The following is a 21891-nucleotide window of genomic DNA, read 5'->3' as shown; positions in this document are numbered from 1 at the left end:
TTCACTTTCATCCCTATCAATCTTTTCCCCTTTTTTCCATCAGTGCTTCTGATGCAAATGAGAGCATGCAATCTCATTCAAACAATACCTGGAGATTATTGTGCACTGAGTATCAAACAGAGTGAACTCTGGTACTTCTGTGGAGGTGCAGAGCTGATGTCCTGCTTTTATTTTGTCAAGAATTATTTTATCGCCTATATGATTGTGTTTGGTTTTACTTTATTTTTTATTTTTAAAGAAATTCCTCCATTCTATAAAGGTGAGGTGAGAAAATGGGTTGTTAGTTGAGGGGGAGATGTGAGCCCTTCTGAAGCAAGAGCCACAATCCTTGTCGGTGTGAACCACAAAAAGTCACTAAATTAACCTGTACGTAACCCTCTGATAGCTTGGCACAAAAGCTGTCAGGCTTAAATTGACGGCAATGCATAAAGTATTTGTGCAGCACGCCAACAGCAATAAAGTGAAAATATGACACAAGAAAACCTCACACCAATTTAGAAAATAGAGTACAATGTAATATATTATTTGACATCAAATCAACAAAAATCCAATTAGTAGGACTGGACATATGCAGTTTCAAATATTTGAGTAAGTTGTGGTTATCTGGTCATGCTAGACTGGGGGAAAAGCACAAGTTCAGGCAAACCACTATAGAGCGCTGGCCAGATGCAGGATCCAGGTTAGTGCTGCTGAAAGTTACCTTCTCAAGTCTGGTACGAAGAGTCCAGTTCGCGGTGGAGGAGGCCACGAGCAGCAAGTAGAGCGTTGCAGATTGTCGTTGCTGTAGTACCAAGATCCTGTCGGGTGTCGCAGGCAGTCGTTGCTGGAGCTTCACATTGCTGGCAGTCAATGTAGTGTGAAGAGTTAGGTCTAACAGAGCTTTGCGTTGGCAGTCCTTGCTGGAGGCAAGATCTTGGTGCAAACTGGCCTCTTTGCGGTAGCTGAGAGCCCAAAACCTCAGGAATTGTCTTTTGTGTCCAGACGAGTACAATCTAATGCCAGCCAAGGCCCAGAACCTGGGGAGGCACCTCTTGGGGATCAGGGACTCACTCTAGCAGAGGCCACCAAGGCTCAGGTGGGTCTAGTTGCAGCAGGTAAGCTGAACACTTGCAGGGAGGCCTCTGGCGTTTATGTCCCTGTAGCTGAGGTCCGTCAGCTGACCCTTGGCGCCACTTCAAGTAGCCGGGGATGAAGGGAGTGAGCCCTCTCTTCTTTCTCAGACAGCAGGGAAAGCCTCAGGCAGCAGGGCAGTTCTCTGGCAGCAGGGCAGTCTTTCTTCTGCAGTATCCACAGGTCCAGGAGTTGGTCTGAGGGTCCAATATTTATACCCAGTGCTAGTCTTAAAGTGGGAGAAACGTCTAGCCCCCCCCTCAAACATCTGGTCTGAAATTTCCTTCCTCCCTGTTGTGGTTCCAGGATGTCTGGAGTCACTAAGAGTGAAGTTACTTGTGAGTGCTGAAGCAGTTCCTTTGAAGTGCAAGTGTGGTAGGTGATAGCGCCACCAACCCGGTCAGGGCATGAGGGCTCATTTTACTAAGGCTCAGTCTCCCTTTTTGATAACTGGGAGGAATACACAAAGGCCAACTGCCAACTTCATCTAGTCATGTGACCCAGGATACAGGCACCAAATGGTTAGGAGAAGAAAATGGCAATTTTTTTAAAGTGCCATTTTAAAAATTGTGACTTATAATTCGACTTTACCAATAAAGAGGGTTTCAAATTACAATTCCTTAGACACCAAATGTCACATATCAACCTGTGCCCAAATTTTCTTATCACTTATTAAATATAATAAGATAACCCAATGTTAACCTAAAGGAGAGTTAGGCCTTGCAATAGGGAACAATTAACCTGAGTTTTTCATTACCAGACACGTACAACCTAAAAAGTACATGTCCATATTTTTAAATACAATGCATCCTATGTGCTTTTTAGGGCCTTCCCTGAGTGCAACTTATATGTGTTAGGAAAGAATGTTTAGTCCCGGCAAAAAGGTTTATTTTGCCAGGTCGAAATGGCAGTTTAAAACTGAAACAGGCTGCAATGGCAGACCTGAGAAATGTTTAAAAAAAATATTTCAGTGAGTTGCACAGTAAAGCTGCAAGCGCAATAGAAGCATTTTATTTACAGGCCCTGGGTACATGTTGTGCCACTTTAGTAGGGACTTGCAAATAAATGAATTGTGCCATTTAGGTGTTAGCCAATCTTACCCTGTTTAGAGGAGTGAGTGCAAACACGTTAGTTAGCCCTGGTTAGGAGTGTTAAAGTGCGCAGATTCCTAAAGCCAACAAAAAAGGATTCATGAAGCAGGAGGGGTGAAGGCAATACGTTTGGGGGTGACCCTGCAGAGAGGGCCAAATCCAACAGGTGATATCTAACAACTCTATGACTTCATGCATTCAGGGGTGTAAAGAGACCAGAGAAATTCGGAGGGCCAGACACGGGGACTGATTACTTCAGAAGAGATGGTGGGGTATCATTATCCGACTGCAGGCCTCACAGTTTTCTGAGGAATGCAGGATAAGTGGATGGCTTGACATAAAATAGTTAATGAAATGACTAATTGTTTTTCTGACCTAATTGCCGTAAGGCTGATGATAAATATATATAGGTGTTGGATAAAGAGTCGACTGGGTAAAACTAGCAGGGATGTGTGATGTAAAATGCGGTGGGTTTTTCCAGAGTTCATCTTATTTTATATGACTGCTCAAATTACCTGAATAATTACAATTGTTTTATACACTGATTGTACATAATAAATAACCTTTTATTGTAAAACAATATAATATACCAATAGCTGTTTGTCTACTATTTCTAGAATCCATTGTGAGGTGTCCTGCATCCACTATGTTACTTTTCCTTTCTCATGTGACCAAGTCACCACCCTTATAAGACAACAACCAGTTCTAATCCACGATATTTTAAGTTGGCTATTTTCTGACACCTGGACGTCCTTATGAGACCATTTAATTGTTTCAGCAGTACGTTCTGTTAATCTAATTCACCTACAGCCTAGCATCAGTTGTCACCGTTTTTAAGAGCAATTATACTTTTTTTCATTTATCAATATTTTGTTGACTTATGTCGGTCTCCTTTTTTTATCCACAAATTTACAGAGTTCTATTTTTTATGATTAGGAACTGTATTTTCAATAGGTTTGCACCTTTCCTAAAGACAGCTGGTCTAGCTTTTTCTTCACTGAAACTTTAGAATTTGGTATTTCAGTTTATAACTTATAACTTATAACCTATAACTTCTTTTTAATAATACAGTGTTAGCATTTGGCAAAACCAATAGACCTGGTTTGCATTTTTTGTCCTTATTAAAATGCTGTGTTGAAAAGGTTGCTGCAGTGAAAAATCCATTGCTTTCTATAAACCGAGTTAAAAAAATGTAACATTAAGTCCTGATTCATTGTCGTTTTGAGATGTCACTCCTTAGGAATGGTATACCAAACCATCATAGTAGGAGGTGATGTAGAACTACTCCTTTCGAGAGATTCAAAGTCCACTTTGTTTATTTTAAAGAATTGGTAACAATAGGTCTGCAGACAGCTGACTGTCCAGCCATGCCTAAAATGATTTTAGAACAAGTGTATATTAACACTTTATATTTTCTTTCTGTCTCTTTTTCTTCAGGAAGCGTTTCAGTTTACACTTTTGAAATGGGCTGAAGAGCTGAATAATCTGGCTCGTATAAAAGATTTATTTGATTGTTACGAGCAGGCCCTGGAGCTCTTCCCCAGAGATGAAGTTATTTGCAATAGCATGGGGGAACATCTCTTTAGGTTGGTAAGAGGACAAATATAGATTTTGTGTTAGAAAATGTATGGTTATGATGCTGATGTCCTATTCTGATTTACTATCTTCTCATTGCTTTAGAATTGCTGGTCATTTACATTTAGTTTGCATCCCAGAGTTAATCGAGATTCTTTAGAAGAATATGTGAAAAGTTATCTAGTAAATTTGGAAGACATGCACAACTTACTAGAGCAAGTTTGGATTAAGCATCTCAGTTTACAAGCTTTTAAATGCAAGATTTTATTTTGATTAAATGTACTTATTAAAAACAAATAGAAAAAGTAGCAGGGTCACCTGTATGCCTTACTTGTGCACTGTCTATCTAATAGGCGCTCAATCAGAAAGAAATTAAAGCCATAGCTGTCTAACTTAGATTAAATCTGCTTTCCCCGTGGTAGCATTTACAGAAGTCCATAGTGCCTGGACACTCTTTGGAGTAACAGTGCGCTTTATAAATACTCTTCCATTCGAATCTGTCAAAATAATATTGGTCGCAGATACACAGTCCCAACGCAAATCTGATGGATGCATCTAACATTATAGATCTTTTATTTCGATCTGTATTCCACCAGTGACCTTTTCTTTAATGTTATCTGAATAATATATACATTTTTGTCTTTAGACCGTTTAAAAAAAATATTTATTACAGTACATCTGCTATGCTAAGTTAATTTTTTGTTAATACATTTTACACTTCCTCTCCCCACCAGCGGGTACAGTGGCCTCATATTTCCAACCTCCTTCTCTCCAACCCAGGCTGCTCTGTTCCTGGTAACATTTCACATGAAGACCTGAAACTAGTCCTACTCTTTTCTTCTATACCTCTCTCTCTCACATCTGAGTGTCAATGCCTCTTTGGCATACTTTAAAGGTGCATCATTAACCACCACAGGGGCAGCCCTATACACCTGAACCGGGGGCAATCAATATTTTATCCAAACAGTGGTTCAAAGTTTTTACGAAATTACAATTTCACAAGCAATAAACAATTAAGACAAAAACATCAATGCACACATAAAAAAGTGAAAAATAGAAAAACAGCCCATAAAGGAAATATCTGGAAAAACATACAAAATGTAGTCAATAAAACGATTTGTAGCATAGAGCTCAGAGGTATGGACTGGTACATATAACATTTGATAAAATACAATACAAAACCAGACAGGTGGGAGTAGGGGTGAGTATGGGGGCCCTTGGACATGCGGTGGATGCGCAACATACACGTGTGGGCTATGGACATATGTAAGGGCTGTGTACGCATGGGTTTGGTCCCCAATAGTAGCATCCGGTGAATTACTGGCAATGGCGTGCGTCCCTCCATGGTGACGGTTTCCCCCGGGTGACGCTCCGCCGTCCAGTACGACAGCTATTGCAGCTGGGCTGCGAGGAAGTATGCCTCAAAGGATGGCGCTCCCAACCCCCCATCCGTCGTGGGAATGTGTAGTGTAAACAGGGCTACCCTGTGACGACTCCCCAGTGATCAGCTCGGTAAGTAGGGAGTGCAACTCCTTAAAGAATGGCCGCGGTGGTATAACTGGGAGATTGGCAAAGTTATATAGCATTCTTGGGACCATGATCATCTTGGCTAGCGCCACTCGTCCTATGGGCGCCAAGGGTAGAGTTTTCCAGAACCCCACCGCCGACTGTAGCCCCGCCAAAGCCCTGCGGTGATTCTCTTCGTACAGGTCCTAAGGAGAGTGATATAATCTCACTCCCAGATATCTTGGCGCCTCGGCATTCCAGGCAAGTGTTTGTGGTCCGACCTGTATTTCGAATGGGGCTATGTGAGATCTGAGCGGATAAATAGTGGTTTTTCCCCAGTTAACCCCGAGACCCGAAGCCTCCGTGAAGTCTTGCCATGTCTGCCATATAGGTGTCAAGTCTTGAGTAGCTTCGCCGACATGTATCAAAAGGTTGTCAATCAATCAATCAATCAAGGCATTTATATAGCGCGCTACTCTCCCAGAGGGTCTCAAGGCGCTTGGGGGGGGGGGGGGGGGGTCCGCTACTGCTCGAACAGCCAGGTCTTGAGCTGCTTCCTGAAGGCGAGGTGGTCCTGGGTGGGCGAAGGTGGGTGGGGAGGGAGTTCCATGTCTTGGCGGCCAGGTAGGAGAAGGACCTTCCTCCTCTGGTGGCTCTTCGGATGCGGGGGACGGCGGCGAGGGCGTGGTTGGTCGATCGAAGCTGGCGGGTGGGAGTGTAGAAGTTGAGTCGGTTGTTGAGGTATCCTGGGCCTTGGTTGTGCAGGGCTTTGTGTGCGTGGGTGAGGAGTCGGAACGCGATTCTCTTGTTGATCGGGAGCCAGTGCAGGTCTCTCAGGTGTCCGGAGATGTGGCTGTGTCGGGGGATGTCCAGGATGAGTCTTGCTGAGGCGTTCTGGATCCGCTGGAGTCTCTTCTGGAGTTTGGCAGTGGTTCCGGCGTAGAGGGAGTTGCCGTAGTCCAGTCGGCTGGTGACGAGGGCCTGGGTGACCATCTTCCTAGCCTCGGTGGGGATCCACCGGAAGATCTTGTGTAGCATGCGCAGGGTGTTGAAGCATGACGAGGAGACGGCGTTGACTTGTCTGGTCATGGACAGGGAGGAGTCCAGGATGAAGCCCAGGTTTCGTGCGTGGTCCGTTGGTTTGGGTGCGCTGCCCAGGGCAGCGGGCCACCAGGAGTCGTCCCAGGCGGAGGGCGAAGATCCCAGGATGAGGACTTCCGTCTTATCTGAGTTCAGTTTCAGGCGGCTGTTCATCATCCACTCGGCTACGTCTTTCATCCCTTCGTGTAGGTTGGCTCTGGCGGGGTCGTTGGTGAGGGAGAGGATCAGCTGGGTGTCGTCGGCGTACGAGATGATGTTGAGGTTGTGCTGGCGTGCGATGGCCGCAAGGGGGCTCATGTAGACATTGAAGAGGGTGGGGCTGAGCGATGAACCTTGGGGGACTCCGCAGATGACTTCGGTGGCCTCTGATTTGAACGGGGGGAGGCGGACTCTCTGTGTCCTTCCGGCGAGGAAGGAGGTGATCCATTCTAGTGCCTTCTCTTGGATTCCGACATTGCTGAGGCGCTGTACTAGGGTGCGGTGGCAGACAGTGTCGAATGCTGCGGAGGCAGACAGTGTTGAATGCTGCGGAGAGGTCCAGGAGGATGAGGGCCGCTGTTTCCCCGTTGTCGAGCAGGGCTCGGATGTCATCAGTGGCGGCGATGAGGGCGGTCTCGGTGCTGTGGTTGGCCCGGAAGCCAGACTGCGAGGGGTCGAGGGATCCATTCGTCTCGAGGAAGGCGACCAGCTGCTTGTTGACGGTCTTCTCGATGACTTTGGCCGGAAACGGGAGGAGCGAGATGGGGCGGTAGTTTTTGAGTTCGGTGGGGTCCGCTGATGGTTTCTTCAGTAGAGCGCTGAGTTCGGCGTGCTTCCAGCTCTCCGGGAAGGTTGCGGTGGCGAAGGAGGTGTTGACGATGTCCCGTAGGTGGGGTGCGATGATGGATTCGGCCTTGTTGAAGACGTGGTGAGGGCAGGGGTCGTTGGAGATCCGGAGTGGATGGAGTTCATCGTGCGTAGGGTTTCTTCGGTGTTGATCGGGGTCCAGGCGCGGAGGGTGGTGGTGGGGGGCGCAGGTGTGGTCGTGGGGAGCGTTGACTGTGTGCTGAAGCTGTTGTGTATATCTGCGATCTTGTTGTGGAAGTAGGAGGCGAGGGAGTTGCAGAGGTCTTGCGATGGGGTGATGTCGTTGTTTCCGGCGCTGGGGTTGGAGAGCTCTTTGATTATTTTGAAGAGTTCCTTGCTGTTGTGTGCGTTGTCGTCTAGTCGCTCCTTGAATGCGGTTTTCTTTGTGGTGTGGATCAGTTGGTGGTGTTTTCGGGTGGCGAGCTTGATGGTGGTCATGTTGTCTGGTGTTGGGTCTCTGCACCCGGCTCTCTCGAGGGCTCGGCAGTTCTTCTTGGAGCTCTTGAGTTCGTCGGTGAACCATGGTGCTTTCTTACTGCCGGGTCTGCTGGGCGGGGTCCTCAGTGGGGCGAGGTCGTCTGCGCAGTTGCTGATCCACCTCGTGAGGTTGTTGGCGGCCTGGCTAGGGTTCGCTGAGCTGGCGGGGGGGTCCTGGCTCAGGGACGCGACGAGCTGGTCGGCTGTGATCTTGTTCCAGCTTCTGCGTGCAGCCTGTTGCTGGTGGATCGTGTTCTTTTTGAAGCTGAAGTGGACGCAGCTGTGGTCCGTCCAGTGGAGTCCGGTGGCGTGGCTGAAGGCGATGTCCTTGCTGGAGGAGAAGACGGGGTCGAGCGTGTGTCCGGCGTAGTGGGTGGGGGTGGTCACCAGCTGCTTGAGACCGAGGTTGGCGAGGTTGTCCAGTAAGGTGGTGGTGTTGTGGTCGTTGTTGTTCTCCAGGTGAAAGTTGAGGTCCCCGAGGAGGATGTAGTCAACGGAGGGGAGGGCGTGCGGGCTGATGAAGTCGGCGATGTCTTCGCTGAATTGTGTGCGTGGTCCCGGGGGTCTGTAGATGAGGGTGCCTCTGAGGGTGGTCTTGGGGTCGGTGTGGATCTGGAAGTGCAGGTGTTCGGCGGCTCTGAAGGTGTCGTCGATGTTGTTCGTGATGCGGATGGTGTTCCTGTGGATGATGGCGATGCCTCCTCCAGGTCTGATTGACGCGGTCCCTCCGGGTGATCTTGTATCCGTCCGGGATGGCGATGGCGGGTGCTGAGGAGGCGTTCATCCAGGTTTCCGTGAGGAAGGCGATGTCTGGTGATGTTGTGTCGAGCAGGTTCCAGAGTTCCACGGCGTGTCTGTGGACGGAGCAGGTGTTGAGCAGGATGCACTTCAAGTGGTTGCTGCTGGTTTTCGGGTTGGCGGGTGCGGGTGCCGTGCATGTCTGGATGCAGGAGAACTTGCAGGAGTGGCAGCTGAAGGGTCCGTGTGTGCGTCTTGGGGTGGCTCGGTAGCATCCAGGGATCCAGCCGGTGTTGAGTGCGTGGAGGGCGGCGGCGTCGTAGGTCTGTCGGGGCGTCTTGCATCGGCGGGGGCCAGGTGTCCTGGCACTGGGCGCGGTCCAGGCGTGGACGGGCGCAGACGGGCTTGCCTTTGGCGCGCCTTCGGTGCACAATCGGTGCGCCCGCTGCACGTCAACGCTGCGCATGGGAGTGGGCGACATAAGTTAGGAGCCGGGAGGGCGGGTCAGCTGGGTGGCGGCGAATGGGCGTCTGGGGGCGTGGCCGCAGGGAGGCAGCGGCGGGAAAGTCTGGGCGAGCGGCAGCTCTGCGGTGGATGGGGCGCTCTGGCGGCCGGCTCTGCGGTGGCTGGGGCGCTCTGGCGGCCGGTATTGCGGGCTGGGTCTCTCAAGTGCGGTCGGCATCAGCGGGAGGCAGGAGGGGGTGACCAGGCCTAGGGAAGGCGCTGTGGTCACTGAGGAGGGCTGTCCGCGGTCCCCTTAAGTTAGGAGCCGGGAGGGCGGGTCAGCTGGGTGGCGGCAAATGGGCGTCTGGGGGCGTGGCCGCAGGGAGGCAGCGGAGGGAAAGTCTGGGCGAGCGGCGGCTCTGTGGTGGATGGGGCGCTCTGGCGGCCGGCTCTGCGGTGGCTGGGGCGCTCTGGCGGCCGGTATTGCTGGCTTGGTCTCTCAAGTGCGGTCGGCGTCAGCGTCAGGCAGGAGGGGGTGACCAGGCCTAGGGAAGGCGCTGTGGTCACTCCGCCTCGTCCCCGTAGAGAGATACACAGTGTGTCGTTCCTGCCAATGGGATACCCCATTCCTCACCCTCCTGCTGCAGACATATTGACAGAGGTTCCACCGCCAGGGCGAGCCCGTAGGGGGACAAGGGGCATCCCTGCCTTGTTTCCCTTTCCACACCAAACACTGAGGAGATATACTTGTCTATCCTAACTCTTGAGGTGAGGCTGGTATACAGGAGTTTTGTATAGGCCACTAAAGTTGGACCTATGTTTATCCTGTCGAGGACTTCAAATAAATAGGACCATAGGAGCATGTCGAAGGCCTTTTCAAGGTCTAGTATGAGACATGCTGCTTTAGGGAATTGCGTGCTCGTCTCATCCTGTATATGGAACAGTCTACGTAGGTTTTGCGAGGTAGTGCGCCTTGGGATGAATCCGCATTGATCTGGGTGAATTCGTGGTGTCAGTATTTGGGTGTATCGTTCTGCTAAGATTTTCACCAGTATCTTGCGGTCTGTATTGATGAGAGTTATTGGTCGATAGGAAGAGGGCAGGGTTGGGTCTCAATGCGGTTTGGGGAATGTGACTAGGACCGATTCCCTGAGGGAGCCTGGAAGCTCCCCTCTGTCAAGTGCATCATTGTACATTACTGCCATGCGTGGGGTCAACCGGGCAGCTTAAGTGCTGTAGTATTCTACTGGGAAGCCATCCAGTCCTGAAGCCTTATTTCACGCTAGCGCTCTAATCGCTTAGGAAGCATCTACAGGCTTGATCCTCACCTCCAACTGTTTTTATCCTCCGGTGAGACCTGGGGCAGGGGCGTCTAGGAAGTTGACGCTCGCTTGGTGACAATCTCGCTCCGGGGCCCTGTAAATGCCAGAATAATAGCCATTAAAGACACTCAGGATATCCAGTTGCGAATGCCGAAGAACCCCAGAGTTGTCTACTATTTCTGTGATTGGCTGGACTTCCGTATCTTGCTTGGCTAGCCAGGTTAGGAGCGCTCCCCCTCTGTTTCCCTCCCGGTGGACCCTGGCTGCATACATCCGAAAATTGTATTTACGGAGATCGGTAAGCGTCTCTGCATAAAGCGCTTTTGCCGCTTCCATTTGCTCCGGAGTGGCCTCATCCTTATCCGCCCAATTAGATAGGTTCGCCAGGGTGGGTTCTGCCTTTTGCAACGTTTCTTCTAATGTTTTACGTATCCCACTATTAGTTGGATACAATGCCCCCTTGCCACCACCTTGTATGTGTCCCACTCTATCAGACGAGACGTCGCTGTACCGGCATTTAATGTGAAGTGTTCCTGGGTATGTTCCCCATGGTCATGTTTAAACACTTGATCTGTGAGGGAGTCTCTCGGTAACTTCCATGTGGGTATGGGGGGTGTGTGGCGGCCTCCATCTTAGGGTCAGTATGTGTGCATCATGGTCTGAAAGCACCCTCCCCAAATAATCTGTATGTTGTACTCTTGGTAGTAGCGGGGCAGAGCAGAGAAATCTGTCCAAGCGTACCTGTAAGTCATGGGAAACTGAGTGGAAGGAGTATATTCTGGTAGCTGGGTTGCGCATTCGCCAAACGTCATTCAATGCCCAGTGTTTTACCCACGTGTTAAACATTTCCGCCTGTTTGAACGCTGGCGAGTGTGCTGGGGGGGGTGAGATCTGTCTAGGGACGTGTCTAGGGTGCAATTGTAGTCGCCACTGAGTATCCACGGGGCGTGCATATGCTTTGTTAACATTCCAGTGAGGCGATTCCAAAAGGGGGGCTGTTCTACATTCGGGGCATAAATACTACCTATCAGTATAGGTTGTACTTCTAATAGGCCTTCCACCACGGTAATGTCTTCTAAATTGGAGCTGTTTGTGTGTCATCGTGCTGAGTTTTCGGGACCCCCTCTTATCTGCATGACCACCCTCTGCGGGACTGACACTCTGCCAACCATGTGCTCCTGTAAGGGTTCTAGGGGACTGCACGGACAGGGGGGAGAACTGTAACCAGAACTGTGGGAAACATTCCCAACTAGGGGGACTTATCACACTAGGTAGGTAATGTGTCCAAACTGCACATTGCGTGCTAACTGTAATTCGTTATATTAGGGGTGGTTACTGTCTGTGTTCATTAGCTGTCCCCGTCTTGGCCGCCCGCTGCTGTATGGTGAGTTCAGGGAGCCTGGGAATGACTTTACATCTTATTCTACTCATGGCCCACCAGTCTATGATGTTGCAATTGCGGGGTGTTCCGGATAGCGTCCCAATGCACCTCCATCGTGGAGGCGTGCTCAGGTCTGGTGGCGTGATCCCATAGGGGGATGAGGGTAGAACTGTCTTCTCCCGTCCGTCGTCCACTCCAAAGATCACTCTCATATCAGTGTGTCTGCTGTCTGAGGTGTCACTAGCGGTGGCGTCACTGATCCGTCGCAAGAGGTCTGGGCATCACTAATTTCCTCATCTTATGAGAACAGGTGAGGGCCCCTCTCTCCGTCTGAGCTGGTTCCCGTCATCCCTGTCACCGCTGCTGCTTCTTGTAGAGCTCTCCTGCGCTCCGCAATAATTTGCTCAAGATCAGGGGAGTTTTTCGTGTGAGTGCCTGTCTGTCGGGTTAATTGCTTTAGGGTAACTCGCTTATGTTGACGCTGCCGTTTGTTGGATGGTCGCCGACCCTGTGAGGCGGTGTGACCACTCAAGTCTCCCAAATGTTGTTCCACCCTTCGTTCGCTGCCGCAGGACCCGCAAAGAAATTTGTGGTGCCATCGTGATGATCTTAAGGCGGGCGGGAAATAGGAGTGCGTATTGTACATTTTTCTGGCGTAAGGTGCATTTTACTGCCAAGAAAGAGGCTCGCTGGCGCTGAACAGCTTGAGTGTAATCCGGGAACAGCATGACCTGTTTGTCCTCCACTTGAAGTGGACCTGCTTGTCTAGCTGCTCGAAGCACCATGTCCCTGTCCTGATAATGTAGCAGTTTCAACAGGAACGGCCTGGGTGGCGAGCCAGGAAGTGGTTTGCGCGCCGGGACCCTATGAGCTCTCTCCACGGAGAAGTACGGAGTTAAGTCCTGTTCCCGAGTGAAAGTTTTGATCCATGCCTCTATGTAGCGAACAGGGTGCGCCCCCTCTGGTAGGTTTAGGACGCAAATATTTCTCCTACGCGACCCTCCTTCCAAGTCATCTGTCTTGCTCTCCAGGGCCTTCACTCTAGTTTGAAGTTCGTTTAGGGTCTCCTGGTGCGCCTTCAGTTGGGGTTCCACTGTTTGGAGTATCTTCTCCCTTTGTTTTACTTTATCTGCTAGTTTTCTATGGTCGTCCCGCAGCAAATTAAGATCTGTGGCTAGTTCCCCAAATCTATTCTCCATGGTCACACGAGAGTGTTCGATTGCGGCTAGGACTTGGTCCAACTTGGCTGACGTGGTATCCACACCGGGAAGCTCCCCTGCTAGTTGCGAGGACATCGGGTCTGGGGAGGGTCTGCGTGTCACCACTGGAGTAGCTGCCGCAGTGTTCGCCCGCTGCCGCCCCATGGCGCTCCGGGATCCCTGTATGTTTCAATGAGGTACCTTCTGGGTTAGTCTCCGGTTGTCAGCGTGGCCCTCACTCGTGGTACGGTTCCCACACAGACGTCTCGGTTGGAGATGATAACAGTTGCCGGCCCCAGTCGGGGCTGCTCCACTTCGTGCTGCGGAGAAGTCCCCAGGGCCGGTGAGCACTGGCCACGACCGGTCCGATCATCAGGGCAAGAAGGGGGGCATTATGCTAGCCCCATGTCCGTGGCCCCACTCCGTCAGGGACGTCGCAGCTGACTCTCACTTCTGAAGATTGACTCACTAGTAGTCCGCTTGTACGTTTTGTTGTCTGGATATGTGTGTTTACTGTTTTGTTTACGCTTTTTTCCGATATCCTTCAGGTGTAGATAACTGCATGGAGCGGCAGCATGCCCAGGAAAGATCGTTGGCTCCTGAGGAATTCACCTCCCCGTGATGCAGCCATGCAGGTCTTCGCGATGAGTTGGTATCCCAGCGGGGTGCAGTGTGGGCTCCGCTATCTCCCTTCAGGCTTCTGGCTTGATCTCCTTGAGGGTCCTGTATTAGGGGAAGGCCAGGAGCAGGGCACCCACCGTGTATGTCCTGCGCTCACCCCGCCCTGCTATGGGGCACTCCTTCCTCTCCCCACCTCACCTGTCCCCGGTCTGGGCCTCCGGTCCACCCTCACCGATCTCGGGCGGCAAAACGATGCTGGGAAATATCTCCGGCAGGTGTTATGGTGCTCTCTTGGGGGCGGGAAGTCTCCCGTTGTGGCAGCACGCCTCGAAGAGAGGCCCCCACGAGCAGGGCCCTCTCTGGAAAGGATTTCACTGCCTGCGAGGTGGGCGGGGCCCTCCCGTCATCCACCCCGACAATGTCCCGTTGGCCCCACGCGTCCTGAGGCCAGACGCCGACCGCGGGGCTCCCAGCGCCGGACTTGGAGTATCGTCCCACTTCCCCACGGGGGTAGGGAATCAGCCGCCTTGGAATAGAGCCGTTGCAGGGGTTCAGTAGCACGGCCCTCTATCCGGGGATGTCCTCACGGCACTGATGCCAGCAGCGAGGTAGGTCGCACATCAGCTGGGTTACATCGGACCTGGGCCCCGCGCAGGTCAGTGCTCCCGTGGAGGCGGAAGTCCCCCCGATGCAGCAGTTCGTGTCTGCGGGCCCCGACTAGCCCGGCGCCTCCCAGAGTGGATCCCGCCGTTTGCGAGGCGGGTAGAATCCTCTCGCCACCCTCCACGTCAGTGCCCCCGTGTCCTCACGTGCCTCGACTGCAGGCGCCGATCAGAGGGCTCCGATCCTTAGGCACAGCACCACCCGCGGAGGGGCAGGGAGCCCTCCACTGCGGGGCCTCTGAGTCGCGGCCCTCCCTCCAGGGGATGTTCACTGGCGGTGGGATAGGTTCCCTCCCGCTGCTCACCGTGCGTTTCAGGCGTCCGGGGTCCCGCAAATAAACAGCTCGCCTGGGCCGGCGCAGCAGATCCAGGGGCAGTCTACAGGATATGGGGGTCTCCCTTCTTGTCGACTCCGACCGTTAGGATTCAGCGGGCACTGCCATTTTGAGCGAGGCTCGGGAGCATCAGGACAGTGTCATCGTTCCCGGAAAGTGCCGCCGGAGCCAAGTTTCGGGGCTTCACGGGTCCGCCTGTGGTCTGCGGTGGTTCCGGAGCCGTTTTGCTAGTAGTCCCTGGGCATTATGACTATATAATGATCATTTTGCGCGGGCGGCCATGCGGAGCTCTAGAGGAGTGCATCCACCATCTTGGTCGGCTCAGCCACGCCCTCCTCGTAGCCACTACTTCTATTATTTAGTGCTGTGTAACTAGAGTGACCACCACTTTCTGTTTCCATTATAATTTGGGTAATTTTCTGTCCTAACGTTTAAAATGTGATGAATCAAACCCAATATAATTAGAGCAGAAGTTGGTTGTGTTGAGACACCTATTATCTCCCTAGTAGCCAGTAACACAACTTTCTAGAAGATTGTTCACATTGGCACCTTCACCTTCTATGTAACATGTTCCCCATCCTTTTACAGTTCCTCCAGCAGTCTGATAAACTGCTAGGAAATAATTTAAGTTTTGATTTTTAATTATACCTGACCGAGTTTTAAGCCTGCAGCCTCTAAATTCACTGAGGGGTTCACTTCACGTATATACTGTGGTGAAACGTGAGTTACATAAGAAAATTCGATGTAATCTTTAATTGAGACAAAGTGTCAAGGTTATAAAATGGAGTGTCTAAGTAAATGAGTGTGATAAGAGTGGGCATCTATATGTTGTTTTAAATTGGCGTACAGCATCAGGTGAGTGAACGTTAAGGTTGAATTTTCCTGCAGGGGTTAGACATTTACAAAAAGCTTTTTCGTAAACATCTCCCCCAAATCCATTGTTGCTTCTGGATGAATGTCCTGTTAACTTGGTCCAAGTCCTTCGAACCAGGCATTTTTCATGTTACTGGCTTGTCCTTCCACTCTGTCCTTTCAACAGTATGAATTATTTATCAGGTTTAGATCATTTGCTTGTTATGAACAAATGACTATCGGTTGGGTTTATTTAATTGCGGGAAAATAAGTTATATTCTGTTTACTAGTACTTTTGATCTGTGGTTTTGTGTCTACATTATTTCTTACACTAGGTTTGTAAAATGCAGGTTGCTTGGAATCCCTCTCTGGCCTAATCACTAAGGTAATATCCCCGTCGTTCACAGTGCTATAAACTACATTAGAGCAAAATAATATAATGCCCTAAGTTATACACCTACCACTTACTAATATTATATATAGGCAATCACATTTTCACGTCTACAAGATAAATAATTCAGTATGCACTGGGTTTGAATAGCTTAAGTGAAAAATCGTCCTAGTAGACCATGTACAGAAACAAAATGAGACATTTGAGAGGGTATATTACAAGGAGGATCTTTATTCTTCCTGTTTGTACAGATGTGCACCAGTTCTTGCTTTTACACTTTCTGACATTTCGAACCAGCCAACGTTTTTGCCCTTTGTAACCCGAAGGCCGAGGGCTATTTCAAGGCTTTAATGATATCACAAGTTTCTTGCCTGTAGCTGCCAAGCTTGTGTATCATTTAGTCTAAGTTACAATTCTTCTTGGTGCAGTATGGAGAAAGCATCTCTTTTAGTTTTTTGTCCATATAATGTATTGTACTATCGTCTCTGTTGGCTGGTTTTACATAAACCAACCCATTAAGACGAATTCGGACTTGGGCAAAGTGATAGAGTACCCTTGACCAAATTAAGTGTTCGGTAAACTTTGTTAATGTAATTTAGCTTCTGTGTCTCTGTAATTACACTCTGACCCTCTGCTGTGGTTATTTCCTTAAAGTATCACTGCTCCAATGCCTTGAGCCTTCAAGCTGTGTCTTATTGGTTACTACTGCACCCATGTAATTGAGTACAGATGGGATTGGTTTGATTTTTAAGCAAAATTGATTCCTAAACTTTCTTGTGTAAATGTTTAACTTAACTCTAGTGTGACAAACGCTTTCACCCTAGCTGCCTTCTGAGCTGCCCTTGCTGCTGCTGTGTAGGATGGTCCAAGCAAAATGGTAGTGTTGAAGAGAAGGGTCACTGATGGCATACGTCTCTGGAGATTGCAATACGGAATATGTCTCTGGAGATTGCAATGCGGAGCCTTCCAACTTTTTGTTCAACCTTTTCCATCATCGCAGACTGCACCAAGTGTTATGGGTAGAGTGAGGATGGAGGGTTTTTCCGTGAGAACCCCTTTGTGTACTGGTGCCACGGGAGCAGCAGCTTCTCTGCTTAACTGATGGCAGAACAGGAGGAACCAGGAAAGGGCAGTACTACACTCATGGACCTACCCTCACCCCAAAATCACTACAGAGCCTAATTGATGATAAAGTGGAGGAGATCCATGCCCTTCAGACATCTGTTAGTAATATTGTGTAATACAAATGTGCAAAGACTTTAGTTATCATTTCTGAACTGTAACAGTTGACAGTCCTTGAGAACAAAGTGTCAGACGTGTTGAAGGAAGTTTGCATCCCATGCAATGTCAGAAAGACACTAAGGAGGAGTTTTTAGGTTGAAGAAACCACAGAGTAAGTCAGGTCCTATTGGAATGCAAATCAACGGGAATGTTGAGCCCACATATGGCAAGATGGTCTTGCTCTCCTTTATCAATGACTTGTAGAAACAGCTAGCAGTGAAAATTGGTGAGATCTCCCTGACAGTGCTTGCTTTGAGAGTCTGGCTGAAAGAGTTAAGAGGCTTTCAAAAATCAGTGGGCAAGGTGGATATGTTTTGCAAGCAAAATACGTCTTCTGTAAGAAGCATTATAAAGACCTTTTTGATCAACAGAAATGTTTAAACTAAAAGCGAGGGTGAATACACTCAACAATATAAGGCTAGGTGTGTGTCTCTGAAGTCTAGTTGTTCAGTGAGTGCATTCATTGCATGTTACCATGTAGCAGATGCTACAAAATTCTAGGTGTTGATGGGGTACCTCGTCACTCTTCCCACAAGGAGGTCCATGTCTGGTGTTGGGAGTAGATGCACCTGTCTTAATGGTCCCACAATTTATGGATCTCCAAACATTTTCTTATGGAGGTACAAAGTGAGGCTCCTCCTGTGTTGCTTGTTCCTGGTTTCCACTGGGATTCGCTGTCTAACAAAAAAAAAAAAGTTTTCCTCTCATTGGATCTAAGCAACAATCCAGTATCATGCTAAGCGTAGGGCGGAACACCACAATTAGACAGTCTGCTTTACCAGAGAGGAGGCAACCAAACATTCTGGAGAATAGTAAAGGTGTGAAGTCTGCGCCATGGCATTGACGATGGCCTGTCTTCCATGCTGTCTCAGATTTTTTAAATGTGGTGGGAAGTGTGGTTTCTTCCATTCTTGTTGGTGGGGTTAACTCTCGTGGGTTTGCAAAGGAAAAAGGGTGTCATCTGAAAGACAAGATGATAAGGATCAAGTGTACAAATAATAGTTATATAGTTTGCAGAGTTACTTAAATCTTTCTGATTTGCCATCCTTCCTTCCTTGGACCACTTGACATGTGTTTAAATTACCTTATGGGATTTTCATTATTTTTTCATCATTAACGCAGTGTATGTTGGGGACAGCACTTGTTAATGTTCATTGTGGATTGACTCTGTGTTTTTGTCCTAATAAAATGGATTTCATGTTGAAGGTTCTCTTTGGTGAGAATAAGCAGCCGTTCAAAGTTATCTATGATAGAGATACTCACCTACCAAGAGGATCGCATTGTGGCATCATGTTTGTAGTTTAGAGAAATTCTCACTTGATGGCCAAATCATTTATTTTTTATTTTCTTCTACTTCTTTCTTCTACATTGAATTCTTCACATTTTGTCTCCTGCCAAGGAGTTGTATATTTGTCAGATCTTGATGCTGAAAATAATGTTATTTAATGCTTTGTATGAGCGATTTGCTAGCTGACTTAATATTTCTATGTGCTTACTCTTGATATAAATGTGAAAAGTTGAGTACTTTCTCCTCCCTGGGTTTGCCTCGATGGACGCAACTTACATATTCAGGTCTTCAGCCATAAACATCCGCATTGTGGAAGGAGCTACAGTGGATGCATTTTTCATGTGTTTTATTTTGTATTCCATCTAGCACTTGGTGAGTTTTCCTCCAGAATAATATAGCCTTTGGCAAATCCTTCCAATGACTGGACAAATAAAACGTAAGATCTTCTTGTTGCAAGTTGGAACATTAATTGCAGCTATAATGATGATCAGTGCTCCTATATGTCAGTGTTCCATTGATCATGATTAATGTACAGACATCCCAAGTCCTTTTATTTTTGTTAAAACAAACTTATTTTTGTTAAACAAGAAGGAGAAGTGAAGTAACCCGTATTATGCAGTCAGCACGGTCATAATGTGACCTGTTTAAAATAAAGGAGCAATCATTTTATTTTAAGATTCCACCCTAAGAGCTATACTTCTTGACATTGGATTATCAGTATATGGAGAATTTTACCTTGTAAAATCGTAACTACCACATATCTTTAGGCTTGGAAATATGATGAAAACTTAAGTCACTTATATAAACAATGGCTGTCAGCCAGTCTTGATACTGGTAGGGGGCGGTGCTTTCAGCTAAATAGTTTACTCTCCTCCTAGCCACATTGGGCGCGCAGAACAAAAATCATCTTGTCTCCCGATACTAGATTGCACCTCAATTAGAAGATTCATATTTTGGGATGCAACATAACTTTTACTCAGGTTATATCCAAAGCTCCTTGTATATCTCACTCCATTTGTCAAAGAGGGGGGCTGTCTCAGGCCAGATGCAGGAAGCCAGCTCTAAAGCAGGCACATTTGTTATAGATATCGGGGAGAATGAGTTCAATGTAGTGTAGTTTCACAAAAGTAACAGAAGTCTGATGAAGGCATTTAAGGTGAAGTAATTTAAGTATGTAATGCAGTTACACTTTTTACATTTTGGTACAGTTAGCCATTATGTGCCAGTCAGAACGAGTCTCAAATTATTTTTGCCATTTCTCCCACCACGTGACACTTTCAATATTCGTACAATGCACATATTAAAATCAAGTCTGTCATTTTCAGACTTTAGGTTTCCATGTTTTTATTGATATGATAAACCCCAACCTTAGCATTCTATATTAAGGACACCAGTCTGGAAAGCACCTACATTATTCTGAAATACAATGTCACACTATCATACAATTAAATATTTCCAGAACAAGCCATTATTAACATCTCTGTCAAGTATGACCCAAGCTCAAGTGGAGCTTGGCATTGAAGGAAGGAGAAAGAGAAACATGGATTTGAATAATTTCCCCAAAAGTATCATATTAAACGCCCAAATTCTTTTACCTTAAAGTTAAAAACAAAATTCAATTCCTCCCAGCATTCTTGGGGTTCATGTAGTGAGATTAGCTCGTACAGTGGTGCAGTGCATAGGTCATGGGTGATAGCCTTTTTCTCCTCGAGCTCTGCTTGCTTTCTTTGCATATATATAGTACTTGACCATCTCTAGATTAAAAAAAATATGACATTTTATTCATTTAAATTTGCCAACATCAGTGCGTATGAATACTATGTTGAACAACCACATTCAGGTAAACTCAAGATTAATGACATTGGATCGCATTTAAAACTTCATATTGTAGTAGAACACAAACCACCTCAATGCATAAGTCAGGGTCATTATCAGCAATGTCAGGAAAAGCTTCATCAATATAGAATACTTATGCATGATTAATGAATAACAGCCACAGCATAAAGTGTCCATTGGCAGAAAGGAAATACTAACAGCTATAACTCTCCTCAGCTCTGTTTGAACTATCATTCGAGCAACAGCTTTAATATGTTTTGATTTTTAATCATTTCACTTTCAAACAGCAGTATATTCGTTTCTTAAACTTAAAAAAATCAAATATGCTCTTTCTAAAATGGGTTAACACTGTCTAACAGCTTTGTCTTTTTCTGGATAAAAATCTAAAAAATCTGTATCCATGGTCTCCAATTGTTCACTTCTGATTTTTCTACTACTTGCATCTTATTGACAAAGTCTGCACAACCTGCAGACGCATTACCATCACATGCCAGGGATACTCACCATAATGCCAAAGAGGCCTACATTGTTCCAAGGATGCCCACCATTATGTCGGAACCACACCTGAGGGGCCTGGATTGGCATTTCAGGTTGAACTGTTTCCATTGGAGCAGGAACAGTGCTGATTTGCATATGGCTTTGTCTAATCTGAGGTGTCATCGTGGGGAACATAACAATGGGTTGAAATGCTACCCTGAGCGAATGCCAGACGTAGAGTATTTGCAAGCATTCTGCCCCATCACGTTTTTTGTGTTTGAGGGCTACACTTGTGCCAATGCTGCCCTCCATGCTCAGAACTACCACATAATGTCATTCATGGGCTTTATTATTCCAAGGAATGGCCTTGATAATGTGATAGATGGCCTACCCACACTATGGCCAGAATAACTGGTACTATGCCATGATTTGTCCAAGGATGTCCATCACAGGCTAGTATTTACCATTATTTTGCCTGTGATATAATTATGTCGGAAATAGTCATAGTTGTGACAGAGATTAACCCTCTATACCATGGCCTCCCTATGCATTTGGTGCTCCCTGACACCAGGAATGGCTTCCATGGCGAGACAGTATCTTTAATGAGGAATTCATCACCAATGCCATACGCAGCACATCCATAAGAGAGCACATATGTGTACATATGCACAGAGAAACATTCAAACAAATATGCATTGATTTATGTGCACACCACTCGTACCATATTAAACAAACCAGGCCACTGCATATCTCTATCTCAATCCAACCTCCACTGTCCTTGGTTACAGACCTGCTAATGCACGGTTAATATATACTTCCGCTCTGTCTCCGACAGTCCCACACTCTAGAGAATTCTCTTTGCGTATTTTTGTCACTTCTTTTCAGGCCCAGTTTTCACAGGTACTGTGTGATCAATAAACTGGGGCTTGAAAAGTGTCCAGTTTCCTTGTTACTTTGCTAAATTGAGAGTGGAGACAGGTGGTCATGTACCACAGGATTTAACAGTGCATGTTTGTGTGTAAGCGTGTGGCCCCGCAATTGATTTGTATGGTGGCTACTCAAAGGATATGGAGATGTGCAGAGTTGTCGTGCACTGGTTTGACTAGTTGGACAAGGATTGCAGCGAATCAGTGAGTATTCTTTAGTAACCTGGGCTGATGACTGGACCCTCAGGAGGACAACCTAGGGGTTAAATCGTCATATAACTCCTTCCTTTTTTTCTACGTGGACGGTGACTCTACCTTTACTTTGTTTAATTGACTGAATCCCTTCTTCAACTCAGTTTCTTTAGCTTTGACCATTTGCAGACTGAAGTCAGATTTTAAACACTGGGTTTCATGGCTGCAACATTGTTGTAC

The 21891-nt window shown here is 47.6% G+C and overlaps 1 protein-coding gene across 2 annotated transcripts in view; it reads left to right on the top strand.

Annotated features, from left to right (window-relative positions):
• PRMT9 (protein arginine methyltransferase 9) overlaps window positions 1–21891 on the top strand; it is a 302633-nt gene that overhangs the window by 41577 nt on the left and 239165 nt on the right. For both annotated transcript variants that reach the window (XM_078676899.1, XM_078676900.1), the window contains exon 2: window positions 3639–3787. In XM_078676899.1, the coding sequence (XP_078533025.1) occupies window positions 3639–3787 (149 nt within the window). The remainder of the gene's footprint in view (window positions 1–3638; window positions 3788–21891) is intronic.

The sequence above is a fragment of the Lissotriton helveticus genome, chromosome 2_1 (assembly GCF_964261635.1).
Source record: "Lissotriton helveticus chromosome 2_1, aLisHel1.1, whole genome shotgun sequence".
NCBI lineage: Eukaryota > Metazoa > Chordata > Amphibia > Caudata > Salamandridae > Lissotriton > Lissotriton helveticus.
Note: the sequence above shows the minus strand (reverse complement) of the source record. Positions and strands in the feature narration are given on the sequence as shown.